Source organism: Chenopodium quinoa, unplaced genomic scaffold, assembly GCF_001683475.1.
Source record: "Chenopodium quinoa cultivar QQ74 unplaced genomic scaffold, ASM168347v1, whole genome shotgun sequence".
In the NCBI taxonomy this organism is placed as follows: domain Eukaryota; kingdom Viridiplantae; phylum Streptophyta; class Magnoliopsida; order Caryophyllales; family Amaranthaceae; genus Chenopodium; species Chenopodium quinoa.
In genome coordinates, this window is record NW_018744620.1 from 757,728 (window position 1) to 777,904 (window position 20,177).

Sequence of the window (20,177 nt, forward strand, 5' to 3'; positions counted from 1 at the left end):
TTGATAAGATTAGCTGTGTATGTCATAGAGGTTGCATTATCAAAAGTCATAGACATCATTTTATCTCGAAGGTTGTATTCGTCTATTGCTTGCATTAAATGGTGAGCAATGTTAATGCCGGTGTGTGGGTATTCCAGCATTTTGAAATGTATTATTCTTTTTTGTAACATCCATTGATCATCTACCCAATGGCAAGTCACACATAAATAGTGATATTTATAACCACTATCCCAAGAATCGGCTGTTAAAGATACTCTACAGTTAAGGTTACTCAATTCGGCTTGTAACCGGACTTTGTACTCTAGGAAATTTTTCATTGCGGCGGAACGAACGGTTTTCCTAGAGATTCTTTTATGTTGGGGTTGTAGTGCTTTGTTAATGTAGGTGTTGAATGCGTCACTTTCCGAGAAAAGAAAAGGTTGTTCGGCGTGTACTATCATTTTTCCTAGTTCATCCCTATCCCTCTCATAGTTGTATGTAAAGCCGTATGGATGGAATTGGGAAATTTTGGGCTGGGTTGGATCACTAGCTGGTTTTGCACAAGCTTTCATGTGTCTAGATAAGTGTCCCGTCCCGTTTTTGGTAATTGCCGTGAATACACTATTACATGTTTTACATTTTGCCCATTGTTCACCATCTTTACTTAGGACAAAATAACGCCATACCTCACTCCTTCGGTTTTTCAAAAGTAGCATCTCAGTTTCGGTTAACCATTCATGATGTGTGTGATGATTAGTAGGGGGACTAGTGGGAGTGGCAGTAGAAGGGGTAGAACCGGAGGGAATTCGGGTACTTTCTTGGCTACCTTGGCTAGAACAATAGTTTTGTTGATTACCGATATAATTAGGTGGAAATTGGTATGGTGGTAGTGGAAATTGGTTTAGTGGTGGTGCTGGAAATCCCGACGTATTATATGGCTCATAGCCCGGGGGGAAGTAAATGGGGTCATTGGTTTGACTCGTAATTTGGGGGCTCGTTGTATTTGGTGGTTCCCTAGAACTACTACTACGGATAAGTCGGCCTTTCCCCCTAGACCTAGATGATGGGTTGTTCGATGCCATAATTAACAATTAATTTTTTAATAAAAAGTGGTTAACTATAATAATAATAATTAATAACAACAATTTTAACAATAAAAATATCAATAATAATAATTAATAACAACAACTATAACAATAACAATAACAACAAAAATAAATAATAATAACAACAATTGTAACAATAATAATAATTAATAACAACAATTATAACAACAACAATAACAATTAACAACAATAATAATTAAACAAGATTATTCTAATAATAACAATAAAACAATAATAAATTTAAGATTAGTTTAGATCTTACAACCGTGCTTCAACGCTCCACTAATTACGATTACGAACTTTTTAATTTTTTCCGATATTAGGAAAATAATTAGAGAATTTAAGAGAATAATTAGAGAATTTAAGAAAATAAGGATTATTAGAGATTTAGAGAATATAAGAGATAAGAAGAAGAGATTGTGATTTTGTGATTTGGGAATGAAATGGAGGTGAGTATTTATAGAATTTTTGGCAAAAAACTAGCCGTTTTATAGCCGTTGGCCCGCGGGCCGTGCCTGCGGGCCAGCACGGCGGGCCATGCCCGTGCTCGTGCCGGGCCGTGCCTGGGAATTCTCCACCGTGTCCGTGGCACGGCCCGTGGCACGGAAGTTGAACTTCGTGCCGTGCCGTGCTTGACTTCGGGCCGTGCCGGGCTGCGCCGAACGGCGGGCCGTGCCGGGCGGCACGCGGGCCAACCCGGCCCGTGCCCAGGTTTAGCTCTATTGATAGAATATTGACAGTTGATCGATTCGGAATTGTTCTAAGGCAAGTAAGTCTTACTTGTCGAAATCGACAAAGAAAGGAGTGATTGTGCTTGGTATAGACAATTGACTCCGAAAGCTAAAGAGAATTCCATTATTTCAACGTTTTCACAAGAATTTGAATGAATATGACTATATTCATCAAATGTGAACAAAGTGGATCTTGAGTAGCTCAAAAATTCAGTGAAGTATAGAATTGACTTGGCAAGATATCAAAACGTCTAGATTAGATCGAGTGATGTTTGCTTGAACCAAGAGTGATCGTACCAAAGTTATTGGAATTTCATAATTAGCTCCACAAAGAATATAGGATGTCTTGACGGAGACCTCGATGCCATTTGGAAATGACTCGAATGATGATGGATCACATCCCTTCCTATAAAGTTCTTAAAGATTTGCACAAATGACTAGTGTTACACTAAACAAAAGTAAGGGAAGCTAACAATGCAAGACTGGAAATGTCCCCCTATTAACAGTAAGGAACATGTCTTTGTTGTTTACAAGGCCTCTCGAAGAGCGAGACTATGAAAATGCATGGCCGTGCTCAAATGGATTTTCGAAATCATCTGCTTATTGATAGTCGAACTTAGAAATTGAGAAACACTTCTGGACGTAATAAGAATAACGAAGAATCTTACCTTATAGTTCACGAAGAGACATTAAGTGACATAGGAAATAGGCTATACATAGACAGCGCACTTGTTCGGAAGGACAAGTGGGAGATTGAAAGAAATGGTGTCCTTTGAATGAGTGTATTATTCCGATAGAGGGTTCGGAATTGATTAGAAAGCTAATTATTCAGTGAGGTCATGTGATCGGAATGCCTAGCTGGAGGCCACTTCCGATCATTAATATTAATGAATAATTAATAGTACAGCTTAATCTTGACTGAACCCTTCGGGTCACACACAATCGTGTAACCGAACCAAAGAGACAAATTAATCTGAATGATTAAATGAGTCAATAGAGTTTTACGAACAAAGACGTCAGATTCCGTGCTTAGAGCGTCGAAACCGAGCGTCGAAACCGAGCGTCATAAGTCGAGTAGAATTTGGTAAAAGACGAGATGGAAAAATCAGCCAAACGACAAGTCATAACATATAGCCCTAGCCTCGGAATGGCCGAGCCAACCGAGGGCTAGAGCAATATGGCTAGCAAGGCTGCAGTATGCCGAGACAGCTAGCATCGCTGGTGCGCATGCTAGCATGCTATGACCAGCCCCGTACTATCGCAAGCAAGGCCAGATGCAATAGCTAGCTGGGCCTTGCGCGAGGAAGTAGCACAGCAGCAGCAGCTCGCAAGCTGTGCTTGCGGTAGGTGCGCCCAGCATGCCCAGTAGCAGCCTGCATGCATGCGTGGCGTGCTTGCTAGGGTGCACGCACACACGACTAGCTAGCAGGCCCAGCCTAGGGGCCTGGCCGCCAGCGAGGAAGCCTTGGCGCCCAAGGCAAGCCACGTCAGCTGGCGTGTTGCGAGTGGGCGTGTGTGTTGAGTGGTTTTGTGAGTTTGCCTGGGGAGCAAGGGGAAGGTGGTCCCCCCCTTGTGGTCCTCACCTAACCCCTTGCTCTCCTCTTGCCACTTATTGTTTGGTGATTCATTTGGCTTTTAATTTGATTTTAGAATTAAATTAAATTATATTTTGCCTTTTTACCAACTCTCCCACATTGATGGCAGATGGGATTTCAAGGATTCTTTTCCCAATAAATACCATTCATTTGGCATTGGGAAATAGCACTTGAGTTGGTGAACTTGAAGGGATCTCCAAAGAGAGAAAACCTTTATTCTAATACACTAAGTAATTTTTGGTCTAGCCCCGACTAAGCTTTAGGGTAGGGGCTGGCTCGGTTCGGTAGCGAGGGTGTTATCCATTGGAGGTTCGCGCATTTGCGAGACTCTACGCTTTCAAGTTTGAGCTCTAAATTAGAGCGAAGCACGCTACAAGGGTAATGATTCTTTCTCTCTCTTCTTGTTAATAATGTGATTAAGGTTTTAATACATGCTTAGTTACTTTAATTTGTGTGCGGATTTTAGGCGGGTTTCCTTCCGCATGGTGTTGGACATCACGAAACCCAACACGAATCCAACCTAAAAGAGATTGAACACGCCCTTAATCGGCCTCTACTTAATTCTTATGATATTCATTTGCGCTTTCCGATCAACATACATACAACAAGTTAGCCATAAACCCGTTTAATCTACGTTGGTTGATTATCAATTCACAAGTAAATCTATTATTGGCGATCATTTGAATTAAAATCATATTAAACTTAAATCAAATTATTAATTATCTTATTAGGCGTGATTTCACGTACAAATTCCCTTTAAACCTGCAAGAAGGGGCGTGATCAAGAAAATATCAAGAATAATCAAGCAATGTATAATTGACACAACAATCATCATCATAATAATAATATCATCAAAATATTATTAAAACATGATTAGTAAGATCCTAAGCATGATACTAAACGGATTAATAACAAATCCTAGCATGTCACTAATAATAAAGATCAAAGATTTAACCTAAACACGATGCTAGAAAGCATGGCATTAGGAATATTAATTAACATCCTAAACATGATACTAGAAATTAAAATAACATCCTAAGCATAATTTCTATATCAAAGAAATAAATAAGTAATCGAATTACTTACTTTGATGTCCCGTATTTCTTTCTATCAAAACAATACACACGTTAGTAACTTCAAGAAAGATTAAATCAAACAAATAAATCAAATAATAATTGAAATATAGATTTAGGACCAAACCCTCAGAACTATCAACCTTTCACGTCAAGGTCGAAGACAACTTCGAGCTTGGCTTGGAGTACTCAAGGCTTGTGAATGAGGTATGGTGTTTTCTTGGGAAAAGTATCAAGGATGTGTGTTTGGATGTGTTTAGGCTAAGGCTAGAAATTAATAAAGAAGAGAGAGAGAATAGCTTAAGCTTAGATAGGAAAGAGATGATAAATGTTGGTGATCAAAGTTGTTGATGATTTAAAACGGGGGAAAACGACCTCTATTTATAAGAAAAAACGAGGGTCGCAGTTTAAAAAAAGAGTCAAAATCCAACTCGGAGTAAAACAGGATCCATCGCGGCATGACAGGCTTATCGCGACGTGATGGTTCTATCGCTCAGCGATGGTTTTGGAAGATAGAATCCTTACGGAATTCGACTTCCAATCTAATTGGGTTAATTGAATTTCCGTACGTATTCTAACTTTATTAGAATTAAAATCATTGAAAAATAAGTGTTTTATCCGATGTAAAATTCTTAAGTCTTTATCTTTTCAAACACTGGATAAATTAGAACTTTCGAGAGGATTCTAGAAGCTAATAATAAATCCTAATGGATTTAGGATTGAAAACAACCTTCTAGAGGATTTTAGAAGCTCATAATAAATTCTAATTGGTTTAGGAATGAGGTTAAGGTTAATGAACCCTCCACACGGTCATTGGGTCGTAGATAAGGCTCGGTTTGGGCTCGGTTTAGTAATTTGGCCATAACTTCTTCGTTATAACTCGGATTTGGGCTTATAATATATCGTTGGAAAGATCTTTTCAAACCCCATCCAACTAAACAATTATTTGACCTATTATATGGACCAAAATAGACTGTTTTGGACGTTTTTATAAAGAGGACACGAAAGGAATGATTTTGGTTTAAAACATTTTAGAAAAGGTTAGAAATGGTCAGGGGTTAAGGAAAATTCACGAGACTTTTCAACTCTTCGCCTAAATCGATAATCAAAGACGTGAAAGATACTTATAACTGGATTTGGTTTTTGGGTAGACACAATTAGGTGTCTACAATCATGTTAAGTTGTTGTTGTGATACTTGGAATGATTGATTTGCTTATCCATGTCTTATATATAAGCATGTGAGTATGTTGGAATTATTATGATGGGCTTGATACAAGTTGAAAAGATTGAATCATGTTATATTATTTATTATTTATCATCAAGAAGGCATGTATTTATCAAGCAAGCCTTATATATATGAAAAGAGTTGAAGTTATATTTATTGAGCATGATTTATGATTTTAGTCTCACCCATATATTATTCGAGTTGAGTCAAGAAAGTTAGTTTATTTAATTACTCACTCACAAAGTTGAGGTCGAGTCAAGGAAGTTAATTTATTTATTACTCACTCACATAAGTTGAGATTGAGTCAAGAAAGTTTAATAGTGCATTTTATGCACCAAGGTAGTAATCGTGCAAAGTTGTGCACAAAACTAAGCAAGGAACCTTAATTAAAATAAATTGTATGTGCTCACAAATAAATTCAAGAAATAAATTGAAGTATGTGTTGGTGATTGTTGTGTTGTATTCTTGATTGATTGGTAGGAGTCATCACATGTTAAATTGGTAAATCACGTAAAGTGTATGAGGATACGCTCCAAAACTCTTGGAACGTATATACCTTGAGTATGAACATATGGGGGTAGTTATATGACTTTATATTTTATCATACCTTCTACAGGAGTATAGGACGATGTACTTTCTTTTATTAGTGCGTTATAATTCTGTCACTTATGTGACATAGCAGGTGCCAACTTGGATAGCTCCCTAGTTGGAAGCCCAATATTTATAAGGGCTAGTTAAGGAAGAAACATGTTCGATGCGTAATCCAAAACTATTTATTAATAATTAATATTGATAGTTTTGAGTCAAAGGTAAGTTGACTTGTGAATTGTATGACGAGCATATATTAGTTATTATTGCTAGGATGATCATGTTAGTGTGCTAGTTTTATAGGTGCATATGTACTCAGTTTTTGCTGATTTGTACTTTTGTATTTGGATTTTCTTTGGATTGACCCTACTATGATCTATTTATATGATGAGTAGAAGGGTTGAAATAAAGAGAAAGAGGCAGCTCGAAGCATGAATAGCATGATGTGATGAGTGTTGAGAGTTACTTGTTATGCTTTATTAGATTTATACTTTTAGTTGATTGATTATTCATTTTGGACTAACATTGTTATGTTTTATTTTAAATTGGTTTTTGAAGGGCAATGTTTATACTGGTTCCAACTTATGAATGTTTGTTTTAAATTTGTGAACTCAAGTTATTTGTTTTAAAAGTTTTATTTTAAGTTAAGAATTCCGTTGTGTGACTTTGAAAAGCCTTAGTCATTATCACGGTGGCGGTGTTATTTTGGTTATTTTCTAAAAATGAGTTTTAGTAGAATAAAAAGGGAGTTTTAAAGAAGGGAATTTCTAGGGTATTACAGCCCAGACCCCAAAACCACCACCCCCACTCGCCTAGACATCGATTGAAATTATGATATTCATGAAATTCAATTATGGGCGGAGGAGAAGGCGGAGGATAGAGAGAGGGAGGGTGGAGGTGGTGGTTCAGGGTCTAGTGGGGTTCTAGGCGGTGTTCGAGTTCGAGTTCAAGGTCGAGGTTTGATGGTGGCTGGGTGAGGGTAAGGATGAAAATTGGGGTGCCTAGGTTGGTGGTTGGGTAGGTTGTTTTATTTTATTTATTTATTTTATTTTTTTTTAAAAAAAAATAAAAATAAATCTAACCATCTAACCATAGTTAACTTTAATTAACATTTAAGTAAAATAAGGTTATAATTGGGATAAAAATCTTAATTAGGGTCATTTTCTACAAAAAAAAAGGTGGTCACCATTTCAGTGTCTTAAAATTAGAGGGTCACCATTGAGAGTTTCCCAAAATAAAAATATGTCAACTTAGAAAAACATGGAGGATGTATATCTTATTTTATTGTACGTATTCTTAAATGACGAATAAATATCACATGCATTAGCATGATTATAATTTGGTAGCTAAAAAAAAACACATGTCACTCACCTCCTACTTTTTTCAATATAACATACTTGTATGTCCTTACTACAACAATCTCTACTTTATTAAGTGGATTTGGCTTATTTAATTTAATTTAACAAAAGGCAAATCATATGAAAAAAACGAACTATAACTTCTCTCCTAAACCCTAACCCCCATTGTTAATTTTAAAGCGCTAACTTAAATTGATTTTTGCCGAAGAAAAGCACCGATCTTTGTTTTCTTAAAGATTATTTTGCTTTTGGTTTTTTTTTCGGTTTTATAAATAATGATTTCTTCTTTTGAGAGAATTTTTTCTCCCTCAAAAGAAAGGGATTTCGATCTCCTTCGGAAAACAAGGTTATTTCGATCTTCTTCGAAAGACACAATTTTTCGACCTCTTTTGAAATACAAGGTTTGTCTTCTCTTCTCGAGAAAGAATTTTCTTATATTAAAATCGAGGATAGTAGATCCAATGGGCGCTGTGAAGTTGTTTTGTTATATGCGAGATCGCAAAGGTTAACAACTTTTTTGTTACAAACAAATGAAAAACATCATCACCACTACAAATGATCATTAGATTGTCGTCTCTCCAACAAAACTGTATTTTTCAGCGATATAAGTGGGAGATATTCCACACTACAAGATTTACTTGGTGATTATAGTTAAGGAAATTTTTTATCTGATTCAATATGTTATGTATTATTTAAATTAGAATTATTTTTATAGATGTCGTAGATGCATATGTTTGACTTAAAACATTGTTTCTAAAGTTACTTTGACTATCTATATCAATCTTGATTATATGTAAGTTAAAATAATGAATGTTATAGTATGATAATTTGATGGTACACATTGAGTTTATTAATACAATAAACAATTAAAATAATGACATTTACTACTGTATATTAGTAAATAAAAGTGGTCAAAGTTAGAATATAAAACGTGTGCAAAGTCAAGTGGATGCATCTATCAATAAACAGGGAAGTATTATATAGTATTAACGCTTTTGCATATGAGCATCAAGAGGTTTTAATTGAATCAATGCAAGTATTTTCATCGTAATTATGTAACAACTAATTGTATAATGATTATCGGTTTATGACTTTGTTTCTTAATAGAAAAAATTGAGCATTTTCTACATCCAACATACATAATTACACGATATTAATAACTCACTACATACATAAAAAAAATTAAAAAAAAAAAAAACGCAACTCTTTATTATGTTCAAATGTTAAAAAAAAAAGGAACAAGATGAGATTTTTACTTAAGAAGTACCTCCATAAAATATCACCTGAGCTGAATCATAATCTTTATAGGTGTGATCTAAAACAGTGTAATATGGATCGCAATCCCAAACCTTGTTAGTGTCTTCGGGATATAACACATTCTTAAAGGTTACATCAACATACGTAACATGTAATTTGCCCCTGAATAATACGGAGGCTCGTCTCTTGCTTTCAAACCATTGCCCATATCAGGAAGAGGAGTGCTCGAACTATTTGATCCAAAATCATAAATCTCACCTCCCCATTCAACTTTACTTGCTACTAATGCCAATGGAATAAATAATTCTTTGGGCCAATATCCAATTGCTTTTTTTTCTGCGCCTATGAATAACCACCAATATTCATCTTCTTCGGACTACACCCTCGTAAAAAAATAAAAAAATAAATGAACATGAGTATATATTAGTGTAGATAAGTATGTTACACTAACATTTAAATAGTAGTTTCATGAAAATAATAATTTTTATAGAATAGAGATTAGAGATGGAATTTAAAAAGTTTAGATTAAATTAAAAGACTTGTATAAACTCTAGTGCACTATTGATTATTATTCTCTTCATTTTCCCATATTTATTTATCAAATACTTCATCTTGATACCCACCTCTCTAATTTTTTTAGTGAGAGTTGAGTATAAATCAGCATTGTTTCCTATACATTTCATTTATATATATAAAAAAAAAATCAATTATTGTAAGAATGCATACATATTTACACATAAAAAAAACAAACAAACATATATTTATGTAAATTATGAAACTTATTAAAATTTATGTTTATATATAAGATAATTATTCCCCATATTGATTGTGGAAAAAGTCTTACTCTCTCCGTCCCTTATCTACATGCCTATTTCTCTTTATTATGTGGGAAATAAATATTAGAAATAGGCATGTAGATAAGGGACGAGGGAGTAGTATATTCTTTGTATTCGCAAGGACATACCATGACATTTTTGTAAATAATGTAAACTATTGAAATTTAAGGTTTCACATAAAATATACTACCTCCGTTTTTTATTAGTTGACACGTTTAAACTTTAGCACTATTCCCACACTTCCCTTTGACCAGGGTTTGTGATTTATACGTAATGAAAAATATAGTCATGTGGGGTCTTGTTAGATTCGTCACGATATATATTTTTAAAGTATCAATTTTTAAAATTTTTGCTTATCGGTTATTAAAGATATTAACAGTTGAATTTGTGCATAGGCAAAAGTGACTAAAGAAACGTATCAACTAAAAAGAAACAGAAAAAATAGGTCCGAACAGCTTTAAGTACTATGAGCTCAAAATTCACTTTAAGATGATTATTTATTTCATAACATTTGAGGTACTTAAATTAACTCTTAACACGCAAAATAAATAAAGTTGGTAGCTGATTAGCCAAATAAAAAGGTTGAAGAAAAATGTGAAATTATACCTTGACAATTGATAAATTCCAACCCAATTGTTGTCCTCCAATTACCGAGTATGCAGATGGAACCATGCCCAAAGCTACATCTGTAGCCACTTGAACAAAGCCTGGACATTGAAGATTTATGCAACCTTTCCCCTGAGCCTATTAAAGATTTCATGTTACAAAAAACATGAAAGTTACTTCATAAATTGTTACAAGTATTTCATCAAGATAAGATTATTGTCATCGAAAATATGATGTGTGTGAGATAATCTAGGCCAAGACATTGTTTGCAATCTAACACGTGCACAATATGATCCTGTATAACGGACATGTTTTTCCACACTTAATCACATTCAAATCAAACGCCTTTATAGACAACAAAATTTACTAACTAGTTTTTAGGCACGGGCATGCATCGAGCTACAACATTAACCTCATGATTCAAGTTATCTATATTTAATTTTGAAATAGTGACATGTAATATGATAATATATATATTGGTGATTAGCACTTTATTTTTTTAGTATAGATTATTTTACACTATGTCATATATATAATACTTAATTAGAATACTTACCGAGAAACTTGCATACAAATGTGATTCATTATCATGGAATACATTAGGATTTACCTGAAGATTGATCACATCAACAAAAGAAGAGTATTATAAGTATAATGTAAAAAAATAGTACTACAACAATGTAAAAAAAAATTCGTACCATCCATCCAGCTTCAAAGCTATCTTCCCCATTTGAAAGTTTTATTCTTGTAGAAGAAACTTGATCATTAGTGTATATACGAGGTTTATAAATAATGGGTGTAACACCAGCTCCAAAGAACTTTCTCTTTAAATTATTAGTATGAACTAAAGCAACCTGCATCAATGAGTAATGGTTAATACCTTAAATTTGATTTTGAAGTAATTGTAATCATAAGATGATGAATCAGAATTTAATTAGAATATTTACGAAAGTAATGGGAATTTAAAGAGCAAATAGCTTTTTTAATTAAATTATTTATTTAATAAAAGTATTTTAAGGATGAGACACGTGGCAATATCGGGTGAATCGGATATCGAATATCAATTTATTATTAATTGTCATCCCTACTCTAATTGAAGAGTTTTTGAACTACTTTATAATTTGAAAATTATTGGAGGATAAACATGCTATAAATACATGATGCAGCAAAACAATGGTGATAAGGTACCTAGTTGAATTTTTTCATTTGAATTATTCTTGGATGATTTGATTATTTCATTATTGCAATTGCACTTTTGTTTGTTTATCACATTGAAGGTTTGGATTCTGATCATTAGAAGATTAATTTTTGCATATTGTACATGTTTAACAAAATAAAATTATGGTGCTTCAAGAACCGATTTTCATCATGTATTCATATATAATACGAAGTAACAATTAATTTTCTTGCTTTATACAATATAAAGCTAATTGTACTATAGAGTGTTTTGTACTTTTGTTATTATTTTGAGAGTATTACTACTTTATAATGTTGATATATATATAAAAAAAAGGAATATTTGATATTTACCGCCTACTATAATTCATGTTTTAGTAAATACTACAAACAATTTTTTTTAACTTTCCACCAACAATTATTCAAAACCTTAAATTTTACCACTAAATTGTCCAATGCCTCAATTGTGACATCATGGTGGGCCTCACTTAATCACCAATCTAGCATTACATTATTGTGAAATGAAAACTAGTATGAAAACCAAAACCCATAAATTTAGGTAGTTGTTTGTTTTAAACAACCATTTCCTCTCCTTTTAACCCCTGTTGTCGCCACCTGTCCTCACTTTTATTTCTATCGCACTTTCTCTTTATTTATATTTTTCAACACACTTCTAAATCAACTAGTTTCGGGTTTGGCATTATGGGTTTCAGGTTTTTAGGGTGGTTAGGGTGCCTTTTCGGTTGGTTTTGATCTGTAATCGGTGGTGGAGGTGGGCTTTTGGGTGTGTGGGTGGGGTGGGTAATCAGGTGGTGGGTTGTGTTTTTAGTTAGGTGATAAGGGTGGGTAATTGGTGGTTTCAATGGGTGTTCGAGTGGGTGGGGTGGATATTCTAGGGTGTGAGGCAGTGGGTGTTGTAGTAGGTGGGCGGCATGGTGATGGTGGTTAGGGCGTTGACGATATCACAATGGTAGTGATGAGGCGGTATAGGCTTGCAGTGGTGGTGCGTAGGTGAGGGTGGCAATGGTTGGTCTGGTATGGTGGTTGTTAAAAAATGGGAATCCAAATACCTTGGGGTGAGTGTGGGGAATCAACTTAAAGACTATGGGGAATTAAGTGGGGAAAAGAAATAATATAAAGATGTGTTCTATTCACCTGATTTTAACTTATCTAAATTTAATTGGGCTTATTAGATTATATTAAAACTTATTTTAGTTGTAATTTAAATTTCGATAACCCTTATTAGAACTTATTTTTCTTAACTGAACTTATCTAAATGTAACTGAACTAACTTAAACTTATTAGACCTAAAATAAGTAAAAATTAGGTGACTTGAACAGGCTCGTGTTAATAAAACATTAACAAAGGGAAATAACTCTTTTACTTCCCTTACCCTTTCCCGAATACCCCATACCTAACTAAAAACATTATATACATATATATATATATATACTTCCTCTGTACTTTTTTTATCGCATCACTTTGACTTTTACACTATTCACATTATCTTCTTTGACCATCTTTTGTGATTTATTCGTAAAGAAAAACATAGTCACGTGGGATCTAGTTAGATTTATCTCGAAATTTACTTTTCAAATATCAATTTTTTATAATTTTTACAAAGGTATAATTAAAGATATTAATAGCTAAAGTAATGCATTGGCAAGCGTGAAACCTCCTATAATGCAATAAAAAAAGAATGGAGGAAGTATATAAAAGAAAAAAAAAAACCTTACGCAATGTAATTTGGGGCGAGGAGGTTGAAGGCTACCGACAGTAGAATTTTGAGTGGTTCTTAAAATGGGAACAGTCCCTATAGGGCAATCACCTTCTTCAAGTCCAAAGCCATAAATTTTTTTTCTTGAAGTTCTTTTAACAATTTTGGTAATAACTGTGCACATAATAAAAATCAAAGGACAATAATGTAAATGAAATTTGATTTGAAGTATCGGGTACCACCTAGTTTACTTAGAAGACTTTACCAACTATAACCTGTTATCCACAAAGCATGAAATCTCCCTTATAATGATTTTGATATTTTAACAAAAGTGCAATACCTCTACCGGCCTTTTACAAAGTTTGAAAGGGCTCTCACATATAGTGTACGGACATTTATACTACTAAAAATGTTTGTTTATATATTTGTTCCATTTAAAAGTTGTGAAGATCTTTTCTTTTTTATTCCCATTACATTAAAAAAAATGAAACCTCAATTAAGGCTAAATTGATTAATTATTCTCAAATAAAAAGTTGTGTTCATTTTAATTATATTTAAAGCCACTCCATGTATCTTTTACTCTCTGCATTTTTTGTGTGATACCTTGTTTAGTTGATTTGTCTTAATAATTACTTTAAAAATATATCAAATATCTACATTTTTGAAATTTGATATATTTTTTTGAAATTATTCTCAAATAAAAAGTAAGAATAAATGACAAAAATTGACAACACATTTAAGCCATATTTACTTTACCTTATTTTTAATTATTTCATATCAAATAAATCAAATAATAAAAAAAGTTCATATCATATCAGATCAGAAAAAAGAGTTTTGACATACTACTTTATCGTATTATGTGTGATTTTTTATTGCTAATTATCTTTAATTCGGTAATTAAAAAATTATGAAAATTACATATGAATAAAATACTCATTATTATTAATCTAGCAATACCCAACTTGATATATTTTTTCTTTATAGATTATGGTATACATAAGCTCAAAGTTTAGTCAAATCAGACAATCAATTCATATCAGATCATATCATCATACTAGACTAGATCAGAACCGACCATATAAGTCCGGATAAGATCTATTAAGCAATAATAAGGTGAACTAAACAAACCCTTATACAACAAAGTAACTTGCCTTAGATGTGTGGTGTTTTAGTAATGGATGTTTGAACGTTGGTTGTTTGTAAAAGTCTACACAATCATAAACACCATGTTTTGTCTGTTGGAGATATAGAAAAAAGTTTAGAGTAAAATATATTTTGTTACATAAGGATTACAAAAACACTTGTGTGGACCTGGTCCACAATAATATTATTGTGGACCCGAGATCTATACACACGCAACTGACATTATATTGAATATAGTGACCATTTTTTTTAACATAGGAACCTTATTTTTAACATAGTAACCTTTATTAAAACTACTACAACGTTTAATAATATTGTGAACTTGAAATACGACGCTATTACCCTAATTTTAGCATAGTGGCCTTTATTATTCATATTGATTAGTATATAAAATATTTCATTACAAAAATATCCACTTAGGCCTATATATTACCAAAATAATTTTTATTTCAACATAGTGACCTTTTTTAAAATTATAGTGACCCTTTTTTTTGTTAATAAAACAACCATACTTTCTCTAATGTTAGTGGTCCACAATAAATTAGTGTGAACCAGGTCCATTTAAGAATTTATATAAGGATTAAGCATTATATGGAAAGAAAATGACATAATCATAAAGTAACATACCTTGATAATCTTATGTTCATTAGAGAAGGTTGTGCTACATAATCCAGTAAAAACTATTGAAGAATAAATAGCTAAGATTAATATAGAAGTCATTTCTAATTCAACAACTAATACCTTTGATATGTTTGTGCCAATAGGAGTGTGTATGTGTATTGTGTGTGTGATATGGTGCTTAAGTAGAGAAATAAGACATTAATATGAGATCACAAAATTAGTAAATAATCAAGACTCTGCTAATTTGATTAGCGGAGGAGATTTATTTCCAAAAATAAAAGATTATTAGCAAAATCATACTAAACAAAATGGAAACATATCATACTTAATTAATTTTGTGACTAAGGCCCTATTTTATTTATTCACCTTATTCAAATAGTATTCAGTAAAAATAATATAAGGTCAATAAAAATAATTTAGTAAATATAAGTTTAGTTGTTAGAAAAATATCATGTACAATAAAAATAATTTAGTATTATACATGGCAAATGTCAAAGTTCAATAATGAAGTCATCAATTAGTTAAAATGAACTACACATAAATAGAGGCCTAATATGTTCCATCATAATATTGATATAATTTTATACACTCCGATCCTTTTCATTTTCTACGTTTTGACCATTTTTTTTCTGATAAAAAATTTTCAAATGTACTAAAAAAAAAGGGGAGCGAAGGGAGTAACTAGTAGCTCCTATAAATTGACTAATAGAAATTATAAACTTATCATTTAGAAAGATACAGTCTTATACTTGTTATATAGCGTTATGCTATTGACTTATAATGTAACCACCTAAAAATATACCCAATTTTTTGTTTAACCACCTGAATTAATTTTTATTCTAGATTATCATCTATTTTTTTTTTATTTATTTATTATACCATCACTTGAAAATTTTCCCAAACCACCCTAATTAACACCTCCCTTTGAATGGATGATTCTAGGGTGATCAAACTATTTTTTTTTATCACCATAAGCCTAACTACATGGCACTCTCTAGGCCATAAAAAATAATGTTGTCACTCTATATATATATATATATATATAAATATATATATATATTTCCGAAATTCATTTAATTGATTTTCTAAATTGCTAAAATGATTTATAAATCAATATTAAATATTCATGGAAATTGGAACCTCAACCACCGACCACCGCCTCTAGCTGCCAGAGACCGCCGACCACCGCCCCTAACTCCCGGAGACCACGAATCTAGCATCCTTACCTACCGGCGACCACCAACCAAGTATTATAACCTGTCGGCGACCCAAGAATCTCCATTTCCCTTTTCCCCTTACCGCGAAATCGCCGCCGACGCCCCAACTCGAACCCTATCTCTAACCTGAAACCCTATGAAATCAGCCCCACCATCGTCGGCGACCTAAGCCCACCACTACCGGCGGCTCGTCCCTCTCCCTTTCCCCTTACCGCAAAACCGTCGGTGATGCCCACGAAACCCAACCTCTAACCCGCCGACCAAACCCTATCTCTAACCAAAAACCACGAAATCAGCCGGGGGAAGGGGGGGTGTTGGAACAAGTGCTTTGGTGTGTGAATTTTGTGGAAAAACAAAAAGTCCCACATTGGTGGGAAAGGGAAGTTTGTCCTCCTTTATAATATAGAGTGTGGAGAATTTGGGTGTGGCCCTTGGGCTACCCACATTTTGTGGAGAGGGAGGACTTACCTACCATGCCAATCTATCACACACACACGTGCGCCGAATCGGGTCAGGCTGGGTCGGGTCGTGTTTATAAAGTAAACTTAATTTTTGCACAGTTTTTTGAACAAGGCTTAATTACGTGATTAGTGCCTTGATTTTTGCTAACGGTTTTGATTGATTTAAATTTCCTGTTATTTATGTTAATCAATTTTGAACGTTGTTAAAAAATTGGTTTTCTAGCCGTTTTTCTCGACCGTTTTTTTTGCTATTTTTTAGGCATGATTAACACTTAATCAGCCGTTATGCTATTACTGGGTTTGAAAACGGCTTTCTGGTTTTGGTTATAAAAGGAGAATGAGTTCAGCTTTTCAAACACAACAAAAAACACAGAAACAATTATCTCCTAATCTCTGTTCTTCTTAAAAACTTCTCGAGCAATTTTATTATAGTTTTGGTGTTTAGTTTCCTGGTGATTCAGTGCAAATCCACCGGTACTTTATAATTTCGAGAGACTGTTTCATCCTAGGGGACATCCGATTGCGTACGAGCTGCTTGCACAACTTCGAGGCAGTACCATGAATGTTCTAAAGAGAGCGACATAGTCCGCGACTCAGTCTCATTCCTGGTAACATTGTTCTTACTGTTTTGTTTCTGCAGTTCAGTTTACAACAATTTTAGAACAATCTTTTCTGCCTTCCGTAATTATAATGTCTACCGAAGATATGACTATGTTCAATGACCTTAACAAGTCCTTCCGTTTTGAAGGCGCTCATTTTAAAAGGTGGAAATAGAAAATGCAGTTTTTCTTGACTGTTAAAAAAGTGCATTCTGTATTGGCTGTCTCTAGGCCTGTTATTCCTGATAATGCTGAACAAGATGAACTAGTTTATTGGAATAGTGAAATCGAAACTTGGAATGAAACTGATTTCATGTGCAAGAATTATATACTTAATGGTCTGTCTGGTAACCTGTATGACTATTATAATTTGGAAATACTACTAAGGATTTGTGGGATGCCCTACAAAAGAAATATGACACTGAAGAATCCGGTGCCAAAAAGTATGCTGTCAGCAGGTACCTGAAATTTCAGATGACTGATGATAAGTCTGTGGAGGTGCAATCCCACGAACTTCAGAAAATTGCCCATGAGATAGTTTCCGAAGGTATGGCCCTTGATGAACAAAATTGCTGGTATTATTGACAAGTTGCCTTCTTGGAAAGATTTCAAAAATAACCTCAGGCACAAGACTAAGGAATTCTCCTTAGAAAGTTTGATCACTCGGCTCCGTATAGAAGAAGAATCCAGGAAACAGGACCAGAAGGAAGAAATCTTATAGGTCACTGCTAACAATGCTCCTAAGCGGTCTGCTGCAGTTCTCAAGCCTGCTGGTAAGAGTTTCAAACCTCAGAACCGGAAGAATAACTTCAACAAAAGTAAACAAAATGTTCAAAAGAACAATGGAAAGAAACAGTCTCAACCCCCTAAGAATGGTACTGGTCAATTTCTATGCTATAGGTGTGGAAAACCAGGCCATATGGCACGAAAGTGCAGGAACATGCCTAACCCTGCAATTGCGCAGGCAAGCATGATTGAAGAGCCTCTTGTGGCTATTATTACTGAGATCAACCTTACAGGTGGATCAGATGGGTGGTGGGTAGACACTGGTGCTACGCGCCATGTCTGCTATGATCGTCGGATGTTTAAAACATACTCTGAAAAGACCGATGATAAGAAAGTGTTGTTAGGTGATTCCGATTCCACTAATGTTGCTGGTATTGGTAATGTTGAGTTAAAGTTTACTTCTGGCAGGACTCTCATTTTGAAGGATGTACTGCACACTCCGGAAATGAGAAAAAATTAGTTTCTGGTTTTTTTTCTTAATAAGGCTGGTTTACACAAACCATAGGCTCTGATTTATTTACTTTAATTAAGAATGGAATGTTTGTAGGAAAAGGATATGCTACTGATGGTATGTTTAAACTGAATGTTGAGTTTAATAAAATTTCTGATTATGCTTATATGTTGTCTTCCACTGTTAATATTTGGCATGCTAGACTTTGTCATGTGAACAAAAGACTTATAAATAATATAAGCAATTTAGGCCTTATTCCTAATATTTCTCTCAATGGCTTTGATAAATGTGATTTTTGTAGTCAAGCTAAGATTACAAAAATACCTCATAAGTCGGTTATTAGAGATTCAGAACCGTTAGACTTAATTCATTCGGATATTTGTTAATATAATGGTACGTTGACCAGAAATGGACAACGATATTACATCACCTTTATTGATGATTGTTCTGATTATACTCGTGTTTATTTGATGAAAAATAAAAGTGATGCTTTTGAAATGTTTAAGTTGTTTGTGACAGAGTTTGAGAATCAGTTCAACAAGAAAATAAAAAGGTTACGAAGTGATCGTGGAACTGAGTATGATACTGATGCCTTTGTAGAGTTTTATAATTCACATGGTATCATACATGAAAGGTCAGCCCCTTACTCTCCAGAAATGAATGGTAAGGCTGAAAGGAAAAATAGAACTTTTACAGAGTTAGTAGTTGCTATTTCTTTAAATTCTGGTGCTGCTGATCATTGGTGGGGAGAAATCCTTCTCACAGTTTGTTATGTCTTGAACCGTGTTCCAAAGACTAAGAGTAAGGTTTCTCCTTATAAAATACTTTGTAACAAACAACCTAACACACTACTAGGAATAGGCATATTTCCGAGGGAAATCTTCCGACGGACTTTAATTCCCTCGGAAAATTCAAAAATTCTGAGGGAAATTGACTTTGTAGGAATAATTCGTCGGAACGGTTCCCTTTCGACGGAATATTCCGTCGGAATTGTTGCGACGGATTGGACTTCCCTCGGAATATTGATGTTTCGACGGAATATTCCCTCGGAGCAGCTTCCGACGGAATTATTTCCCTCGAAAATCACAGGTTCCGACGGAAAAGTCCGTCGGAACCTATGATTTCCAAGGGAAATAATTCCGTCGGAAGCTGTGATTAATTAAAAAAAAACGTAACTTCTACAGTCTGCACAGAAGCGAAAACAAAAAAAAAACGAAAGAAGAGAGAGAAGGCGACAGGAAGAGGAAGAAGAAGAGAGAGAGAAAGGAAGAGGGAGAAGGAGGAAGAGGGAGAAAGAGGAAGAGGGAGAAAGGGGAAGAGAGAGGAAGCAGAAGAGAGAGAAATGGAGGAGGAAGAGAAAGAGAAAGGAAGAAGGAGAACGAGGAAGAGAGAGAAAGGCCTCCACCCAGCCGCCGCCGCCGCCACAGGGCCCCCTCCGCTGCCGCCCCGCCGCCGGTAAGGGTTTGTTCATATTGTTTTTTATTTTTTTTTTCCTTCAAACCCTAACCACCACCTTTGAACTATGGTGTACGGGAGTGTTCACCTAGTGGTGAAGTTGCTGGCGAGTCAACCACGACCAGCCACCGCCGCCGTCGCCGCCACCAGCAGGTTGTTTGCTTTTTTCTTTGCTTTTCTGTTTTGTTTTTTTGTT

The 20,177-nt window shown here is 34.4% G+C and overlaps 1 protein-coding gene across 1 annotated transcript; it reads right to left on the reverse strand.

Annotated features, from left to right (window-relative positions):
• Positions 1-9,043: 9,043 nt before the first annotated feature.
• On the reverse strand, positions 9,044-17,446 carry LOC110700200. Its single transcript, XM_021877707.1, has 7 exons — positions 17,414-17,446; positions 17,219-17,324; positions 15,019-15,071; positions 11,054-11,209; positions 10,912-10,965; positions 10,356-10,493; positions 9,044-9,289 (listed from the first exon to the last, which is right to left on the reverse strand). The coding sequence occupies exons 1-7, from the start codon at positions 17,444-17,446 to the stop codon at positions 9,044-9,046; spliced, it is 786 nt and encodes a 261-aa protein (XP_021733399.1).
• Between the last annotated feature and the right edge of the window lie 2,731 nt (positions 17,447-20,177).

Excerpts from the sequence above, each read along its gene's own strand:
- LOC110700200 (XM_021877707.1), bottom strand. The coding sequence starts at position 17,446 with ATGAGCGCCTTCAAAACGGAAGGACTTGTTAAG. Across the intron at positions 10,966-11,053 it reads GCTTTGAAGCTGGATGGATG|GTAAATCCTAATGTATTCCA; the intron begins GTACGAATTTTT and ends ATCAATCTTCAG. Across the intron at positions 9,290-10,355 it reads GGAATTTATCAATTGTCAAG|TCCGAAGAAGATGAATATTG; the intron begins GTATAATTTCAC and ends ACGAGGGTGTAG.